An 8024-nucleotide genomic window follows, 5' to 3' on the forward strand; every position below is an offset into this window, starting at 1 on the left:
CTCAATAGCCCAGAGAAAAGTTATAGCCAAATGAAAAACATTCTCTATAAAGAAACATAGGAACTGAGCAGAAAGAACAGGTCTCAAAAATCTCTATTTCCTGATCTAAAAGGGACCCGTTTGGATTACTTCTTTATCCCAAACCTGATAGCTGGTTAAATCCTGAGCATAATCCTTGGTCACATCAGGCAGACACCAGATAAAGATTACTATCGATAATCATACCTTATCTATATTTACATTATTTTCACTCTAGTGCTTCATAGAATCACGGAATGGTTTAGGTTGGAAGGGACCTTCAAAAGCCATCTAGTCCCAGCCTCCCTGCAGGGGATGAGCAGGGACATCTCCGAATAGATCAGGTTGCACAGAACCACATCCAGCCTGCGCCAGCTCATGGGCTTTTTCTGCTCAACCCGCACACCCATCCTTTGCCAGGGGATGCTGGTTGAGCTTCTCCACTGTAAAGATCTTTCTGTCTGGCTCGTGATGTGATTGTACATGTCTTTCCCAGGGAAGTTCAGCAAATGAGAGACACAATGTCTGTAATCACACAGATGTCTGGCTGGGCTCTGAAAAACATAGGTACAGATGGACAAAGGCAGGGCAGGCTGTCACCACACTGGGCTCCTGCTCAGCGCTCCCCATGGAAAAAAACACAGGACCCAAGAGCATGACTGTGACTGGGCAGGTCTCATGGGGTTTGCTGTCTCCCAGCACTCACAGACCTCCTGTTGTGTGTCTGAGAGAGCAATCTTGTGCTTAGAGCAGTGACAGAAAATGCTGTAGTAACTATCACACAGTCAGCAGGTCTTCCACCAGGATTGGTATTATTATTGCTATTTGATTAACAAGTGTTATTAAGGTATGCACAGAGTACGCATTTTGCTGAGGTGCACAAAGGGAGCGTCATCAAATCTGAGTACAAATCCACCTCACCAGTTATGAAATAAATGGGCAGAATAGAAAGACAATACTCAGTACTTTCCAGCAGTGAACAGTGCTAGAATGATTGAGATAAAAAATACTCTGTACAGAGTTGGTTGCAAGCCCTGGGCTATCTCCCCTCAGGCCAGTGGTGTTGCTCAAGGGCATGGCATGGGTCCGGTGCCTGACACCTGAGGTCTCACAGAGGGCTTGGATCCCTCCAAAACAGCAGCTGGCCGCAGAAGTGGCTGTGCTGAGCCGAGCTTCCTGCTCACAGTCCAAGCTCAACCTTTCCTCGTATGAGACGTGCTCCAGTCTCTTTGCCATCTTACTGGCTCGTTGTTGAACTCTTTCCAGTAGCTCTGCATCCTTCCTGTACTGCGGAGTGGAGACCTGGGCGCAGTTCTCTAGGAGGGGCAGGAATCCTGTTCCACAACACTGGACCCACTGCTCACCTCTAGGGTACATCCTGCCCCAGGAAGGTGTAGGATATGCAAAACACACCACCAAGTGAGCTGTGGAGTCTTTCTCCACACACCCCGGACCCTGCACCCACCCTACTGCTTCATCTAACGCCACACTATGACGTCACACCACGCAGGGGGAGAGTCTGTGAGGTTGGGCACTGTGGGCCCAGATGGAACTCACAGCGTTCTGCAGGCTGAGTGCCACTGGCAAGGCGGTCTCTTGGCCGTCTTCAGGAGCTCATCTGCCCACACAGACAAACCCTTGCAGCTTGAAGAAGGCGTAATTTCTCACCAGGATGGTGCAGAGGAAGGCTCGTCCACGAGCACGGGCGGCTGCCTGGCCAGGGAGAACAGCTAGCCGCAGCAGGCAAAGTTGTTCGAAGGCTCGGAGCACCCAAGGGCAAAGGTCTGCCCACTGCCCTGCTGCAGAAAGTGAGGGTGAGTTCAGCGCTGCCTTTCACCCCATGTTTGCACCAAGCCTGCCCGACTTGGCCAGGCCCAACAGCGCTGCAGAACCAGCACCATCCTCCTGCCTGGGCTCACTGTGGCTATGTGACGATGAAGGAGCTGGGATACTGTAGTTCCTAGGGGGCACCCCAGGACTCGTGCCACCCTCCCTCCCCAGGTACGGCATACGTACCCTGACTGCAAGGGGATCCTGCCCGGCCTTCCACTCCACACTCTCAGCTTCCCCTCTGGAGGCCACAGCCACAGCCCTTGCCTCACCCCCGGAGAGGGACTGCGTGGGAACAGCACCCACCTGCCTGCAGCTATCTGGCATGTACTCAAGGAGGATCCTGAGGCTTTTCTCTGATTTCTTTGCCCAGGGTTGCTCTGCAGTGTGGTAACGGCCATGGTCTTCCTGCAGAGGTGCCTTTGCTCAGGGATCGCCACCATGTGAGTACAGCGCCTGCTCAGTAACAACACAGGGACACGGAGCGTGGAGGGCTCAGGGCGAGCATAGGGAGGCTGGTGGAGGAAAGTGGGGCTGGTTGTGCTCCCCGCCAGGAGCTTTCTGGCTACTTCAAGATTACTGCTCCTCAGCTTGTAAGAGAAAATCCCCCATGTGCAGGGCTCTGCCCTGGATCATTGCTGCCAGCCAAACTCCCTCTTTTCCAGGAAAGGGCTCATCCCCTTGACAAAGAAGAGGCTCTTCACAGTCCTCTTCTTGATGATCCTAGCGGCTTTTGGTGAGTATTTGCCTGTTGCCAGTGGAGGCATGGAGGCAGAGAATGCGAGCTTCAGAGTGAGAGAGAGGTGCTGGTGGGGCCCTTCCAACCCCTCCATGTCTGAAGCTCAGGGAGCTTCTGAGATGTCCATGATGCAACCAGCCCCAGAGCCAACAGCTGAAACAGGTGCAGAGCCTATGATGCTCACCACAGATGGGAGGAGATACGGTCTGTAGCTGTGGGGCTCCAAGCACACCTGGAAGCTAGGAGTGTGCAGAGCCCTCCGGCATGGGGAGAGGGTCTCCACTTGTAGTACCAACCCTTCTCTGCATCCCTATGTCCTCAGCCAGCCTCTTGCCATCCTGCTGTGGGAGGGGACCATGTGACTACAGGGATCATTAGAAACCCTGATATAATACCTCTTTTGGTGATGTGAATTACAGCTGGTGCCTTCTGTGGGACCTCGACGGTGATGTGGATGCTGCAGACAGCAGGTCTGCCACAGGTCAGTGACTGCAGCTGTGGGACCGTAAAGTCCCACAGAGGAGCACTGGTGGAGGTGGGTGCATGGGTAAATAGCCCAGTCCCTCCAGTTCCAGGCAGTGACATAGAGAATCAGCCGCAGCTTCTGCCATGACTCTGGAAAGCCCTGGCAGTTCTGGGGACTCAGGAGAGCCTTTTCCTTTCAGGTACTGCTGGGGGAGCCTGCAGCTGACCTGTATTCCTTTCGGTAAGAGTCCTCCCCTCTCTCCTGACCTGCATGCAACACGTTTCATGGGGTAGCGGCAGATGAGCTCCTGCTATTTTCATTCACTTTCACAGTGCCCAGAGCGTGTATCTTGTGCTCCTGCCTGGGCCTTTTGCTAAACCTGGAGGGGAAGGAAGTATTCACAAGCCAGGGAAAGTGAAAAAAAAAGGCTGGAGCTTTGCTGCCTCTCTTCCTCCCAAGCTTGGAGGCTTTGGGAGGGGCTGGGCAACTCTCTGACAAGATCTGCTTTCCCGCTGACTGCAGAAATATGCTTGCTCTGGCGCGGAAAAAAATGGACAACATGCAACATCTGAGAGATGAACTGGCAAGCCTGGCTGCAGAGATCAACACTGTGAAGAAGGTGATCCTGCACTTTGGGAAAGAGGGCCGGGCCCTCCCTGGGCAGCTGCTGGGCTTTTCTTGCTCAGCCCACACACCCCATCCGTTGCCGGGGGATGCTGGTTGTGCTTCTCCACCGTAAAGACCCTTCTGGCCAGCTTGTGACGTGGTTGTTTGTGTTTTCCCCAGGAAGCTCAGCAACTGAGAGAAGGGATGTCTGCAATCACACAGATGTCTGGCTGGGCTGTGAAAAGCACAAGTACGGATGACCCCAGGAAGGCAGGGCTGTCATCGCACTGAGCTCCTGCTTAGCGCTCCCAAAAGGAGGCTGTGTGGCAGCCTCGGTTCTCTGAGGCACAGGGACACGGAACAAAACCACGGGATGCAAGAGCGTGACTGTGACCGAGCAGGTCTCCTGGGGTTTGCTGTCTCCCAGCACTCACAGACCTCCTGTTGTGTGTCTGAGAGAGAAATGCTGTCGCCGGGCATGGGGATTACCTTGTTTTCCTGGGGCACCCACAAAGGTGTGGTGCTGCATATGGAGGCTGGCAGACATCCTTAGAAATAGCCTGCAGCCACCAGGTCCTCAGAGCATGGAGCCTCCTGCACTCTCCTTTCTTCTCCCTCCAGGGGCTGCCATCAACCTGCAGAGATCATCCAGCAGCTCTGCATGGCTCTGCAGGATGTTTTGGTTCCTGTGTATTCCACCCATTCTGGATACCTTTGTGCAGGTAGAGTAGCAGAAACTGTCAGTGCTGCTTCTCTTGCCTCTTACAGAGTCGGTTGCAAGCCCTGGGCTATCTCCCCTCAGGCCAGTGGTGTTGCTCAAGGGCATGGCATGGGTCCGGTGCCTGACACCTGAGGTCTCACAGAGGGCTTGGATCCCTCCAAAACAGCAGCTGGCCACAGAAGTGGCTGTGCTGAGCTGAGCTTCCTGCTCACCGTCCCAGGTCATGTCTGTGTATTTCCCCATTTCCCTGCCACAGCTTGACTGTCCCTCTCCTGACTGGACAGTGAAGGGTGGGGAGAGGCTTCAGAGCTGCTGTGCGAAAAGACAGGTTTCTTTAAAGGCCTGACTCAGGTGCAGGTATCAGATGTTTCCCGCTGACAAGCTGTTTTCCTTTTTGCCCGGTTAGGAAGATGAGTGGGCACTTCCATTCACTTCCCATTTATGGGGAAGTGGACAAATGCCATTCGTTTTGAGGTTTTCCCACAGGTGCAGTGCCGCCTATGGTTCTGGCTGCACAGGAGAGCAGTGGGCCACATCACACTCTCACTTTCATTCTCTTGTCCTCTGCTTTCAGCCTGATTCTTCCCCGGGATACTGCTGGCCTTTCCAAGGGTCTGAGAGTGAGGTGCTAATCCAGTTGCCTGCAAAAGTACGACCAACGGCCATCACCGTACAGCACACCTTAAAGACAGACTCTCCGCTGAGGACTATCAGCAGTGCCCCGCGAAATTTCATAGTCTATGTGAGTCTGCTGAGCCCTGGGGGGCTGCGACCCGGCTGTGTGGGAAAGCTGTAACAGGGACTTGCTGGTCTCTGCGCATCTGCTGAGATTCTGGTGCTCCCAAGCACTGCCATCCTCTGACGGGACATTTCAAGGGACATGTGGAATGGTGTCACCCCACGTCCTGCTCAGTGCATTTTCATAGAATCATAGAACAGTTAGGGTTGGAAAGGACCTTAAGATCATCTAGTTCCAACCCCCCTGCCATGGGCAGGGACACCTTACGCTAAGTCAGATCACCCAAGGCCTCGTCCAGCCTGGTCTTGAACACTGCCAGGGATGGAGCATTCACAACCTCCCTGGGCAACCTATTCCAGTGCCTCACCACCCTAACAGGAAAGAATTTCCTTCTTATATTCAACCTAAACTTCCCCTCTTTAAGTTTTAACCCATTACCCCTTGTCCTATCACTACAGTCTCTAATGAAGAGTCCCTCTCCAGCATCCCTACAGGCCCCCTTCAGATACTGGAAGGCTGCTATGAGGTCTCCACGCAGCCTTCTCTTCTCCAGGCTGAACAGCCCCAACTTCCTCAGCCTGTCTTCACACGGGAGGTGCTCCAGTCCCCTGATCATCCTCATGGCCCTCCTCTGGACTTGTTCCAACAGTTCCATGTCCTTTTTATGTTGAGGACACCAGATCTGCACCTCCAGGTGAGGTCTCACAAGAGCAGAGTAGAGGGGCAGGATCACCTCCTTCGACCTGCTGGTCACGCTCCTTTTGATGCAGCCCAGGTTACGGTTGGCTTTCTGGGCTGCAAGCGCACACTGCCGGCCCATGTTCATTTTCTCATCGACCAACACCCCCAAGTCCTTCTCCGCAGGGCTGCTCTGAATCTCTTCTCTGCCCAACCTGTAGCTGCGCCTGGGATTGCTCCGACCCAGGTGTAGGACCTTGCACTTGGCATGGTTAAACTTCATGAGGTTGGCATCAGCCCACCTCACAAGCATGTCGAGGTCCCTCTGGATGGCATTCCTTCCCTCCAGGGTATCAACCAAACCACAGCTTGGTGTCATCAGCAAACTTGCTGAGGGCGCACTCAATCCCACTGTCCATGTCAGTGACAAAGATATTAAACAAGACCGGTCCCAACACCGATCCCTCAGGGACACCACTCGTTACTGGTCTCCAGCCAGACACTGAGCCATTGACCACAACTCTTTGTGTGCGGCCATCCAGCCAGGTCTTTATCCACCCTGTGGTCCATCCATCAGATTGATGTCTCTCCAATTTAGAGACAAGGATGTCATGTGGACAGTGTCAAACGCTTTACACAAGTCCAGGTAGATGACATCAACTGCTCTACCCCTGTCCATCAGTTCTGTAGCCCCATCATAGAAGGCCACCAAATTGGTCAGGCAGGATTTCCCCTTAGTGAAGCCATGCTGGCTGTCACCAAGCACCTTGTTGATTTTCATGTGCCTTAGCATGCCATCCCGGAGAATCTGCTCCAAGATTTTGCCAGGCACAGAGGTGAGACTGACTGGTCTGTAATTCCCAGGGTCATCCATTTTCCCCTTCTTGAAAATGGGGGTTATATTTCCCTTTCTCTAGTCATTGGGAACTTCACCTGACTGCCATGACTGCCCAGCACCTCTAGGCTCTTGAGTAACACGCGACGGGGAGACTCAGTCCTACTGCATCCTGCATCAGACTGTGCTGGAGCTGCAGGAGCTGGAGGGAAACCACATTCCCAGATCTGGCATGAGCGTTTCCTTGTGGCTGTGTTGAGCCTGAACTGCTCCCATGTGCTTTATCTCCAAGGGACTGAATGAAGGAGGCAAAGATGAAACTCCGCTTGGGACATTCACCTACACTGCACAGGAAGAGGTTATCCAGACCTTCCCTTTGCAGGTACAGTGCAGCAGGATTTTCCCCAGGACCCATTTTCTGGGCCATCAAGCCTCAGGTTTCCAGAGCCACCTGCCTTGCTCTCTGAGGCCTGGCTTCTGATCTGCAGGGGAGCAGGGGTCCTTTGGTGCGAGGGTGGGAGAGGGGAAGAAGGGAGAAGCTGCCACCTTAGCCAGTGCAGGAGCTGGTCCTGGAGCCAGACCTGGCTGGCAGAGGAAGACGGGCGGAGCCTGCTTTCGCTCCCAACACCCCAGGAGTGACCCTAGGTTCTTTGCAGGATGAGATGAGAGACTTCCATTTCTTGAAGCTTGTCGTACAGAGCAACTGGGGAAAACCAGGCTACACCTGTATTTATCGAGTGCAGGTGCACGGGAAGGTGGATGGAACCAGTGCCATCAGCCAGATTTCAGATGTGAGGAACTCACTTCAGTAAGAATTAAAGAGGAAAATGGAGAAAGGAGGAGAGTGATTGGCCGTTAGTCTGGGGCACAGCAATGTCAGTGGCCTTCTCACAGCTGCCAACCACTGCCTTTCGCAGGCCAAGGCCTTCCTCAAGCTTTTCACTTTCTCTCCACCACAGGAATGTTTCTTAAGTGACCAAAAGGAGACAACATTCCCATTGCCTTTTCTTGCCTAGTTCCTTGACAAAATCTTTTGTGGGTCATGATCATCAAAGCACGGGCCCATTCCATTCACACAGCACCTTGACTCTGGGGACGGGGTCCAGTGGGGCCCCGCACAGGGTGCAGCCAAGTCTGCATGAGGTGATGGGGCCTGAGCAGCCTTACTGCCGTGAAGGGGAGGATGTTGGCTCAGCTTCCCCATGCCCATGCATGCTCCCAGGAACAGCCCTCACTTTCTGTCTTCTGCTCGACTTTAAGAAAGCCGCCATTTCCCCATCTTGAAACAACAAAACACAGTCAGCTTCTATCTGACTACTACACATGCAAATATCTGTCTTTGTCGTGGAGAGATTCGCCCAGTTCAGCTCCACGTTTTCAGCAGCAAGTCTG

At 53.5% G+C, this 8024-nt stretch overlaps 1 protein-coding gene across 3 annotated transcripts; it reads left to right on the top strand.

The window, feature by feature from the left end:
* The first annotated feature begins 2414 nt into the window (after window positions 1-2414).
* LOC133278236 (SUN domain-containing protein 5-like) lies at window positions 2415-7778 on the top strand. 3 transcript variants are annotated; one of them, XM_061470748.1, is made up of 7 exons: window positions 2415-3293; window positions 3576-3672; window positions 3840-3909; window positions 4281-4381; window positions 4955-5122; window positions 6925-7014; window positions 7289-7778. In XM_061470748.1, exons 2-7 carry the CDS (start codon window positions 3580-3582, stop codon window positions 7442-7444), a joined length of 678 nt encoding a protein of 225 aa, XP_061326732.1. In that variant the 5' UTR covers window positions 2415-3293; window positions 3576-3579; the 3' UTR covers window positions 7445-7778. The 3 variants fall into 3 exon arrangements, with proteins under 3 accessions (XP_061326732.1, XP_061326731.1, XP_061326729.1); XM_061470747.1 differs by lacking the exon at window positions 2415-3293 and having other exon boundaries at window positions 3304-3672; window positions 3840-4174; XM_061470745.1 differs by lacking the exon at window positions 2415-3293 and having other exon boundaries at window positions 3304-4174.
* The last annotated feature ends 246 nt before the right edge of the window (window positions 7779-8024 follow it).

This window comes from Pezoporus flaviventris, unplaced genomic scaffold, assembly GCF_033815535.1.
Source record: "Pezoporus flaviventris isolate CSIRO_AGI_PZ_B2104156 unplaced genomic scaffold, CSIRO_AGI_Pfla_v1 ptg000064l, whole genome shotgun sequence".
Lineage (NCBI taxonomy): Eukaryota > Metazoa > Chordata > Aves > Psittaciformes > Psittacidae > Pezoporus > Pezoporus flaviventris.

Coding starts and splice junctions, on each gene's coding strand:
- LOC133278236 (XM_061470745.1), top strand. CDS start 3,916: ATGACCCCAGGAAGGCAGGGCTGTCATCGCACTGAGCTCCTGCTTAGC. Junction 4,175..4,280: donor TTCCTGGGGCACCCACAAAG/GTGTGGTGCTGC, acceptor TTCTCCCTCCAG/GGGCTGCCATCAACCTGCAG. Junction 7,015..7,288: donor TCCAGACCTTCCCTTTGCAG/GTACAGTGCAGC, acceptor GGTTCTTTGCAG/GATGAGATGAGAGACTTCCA.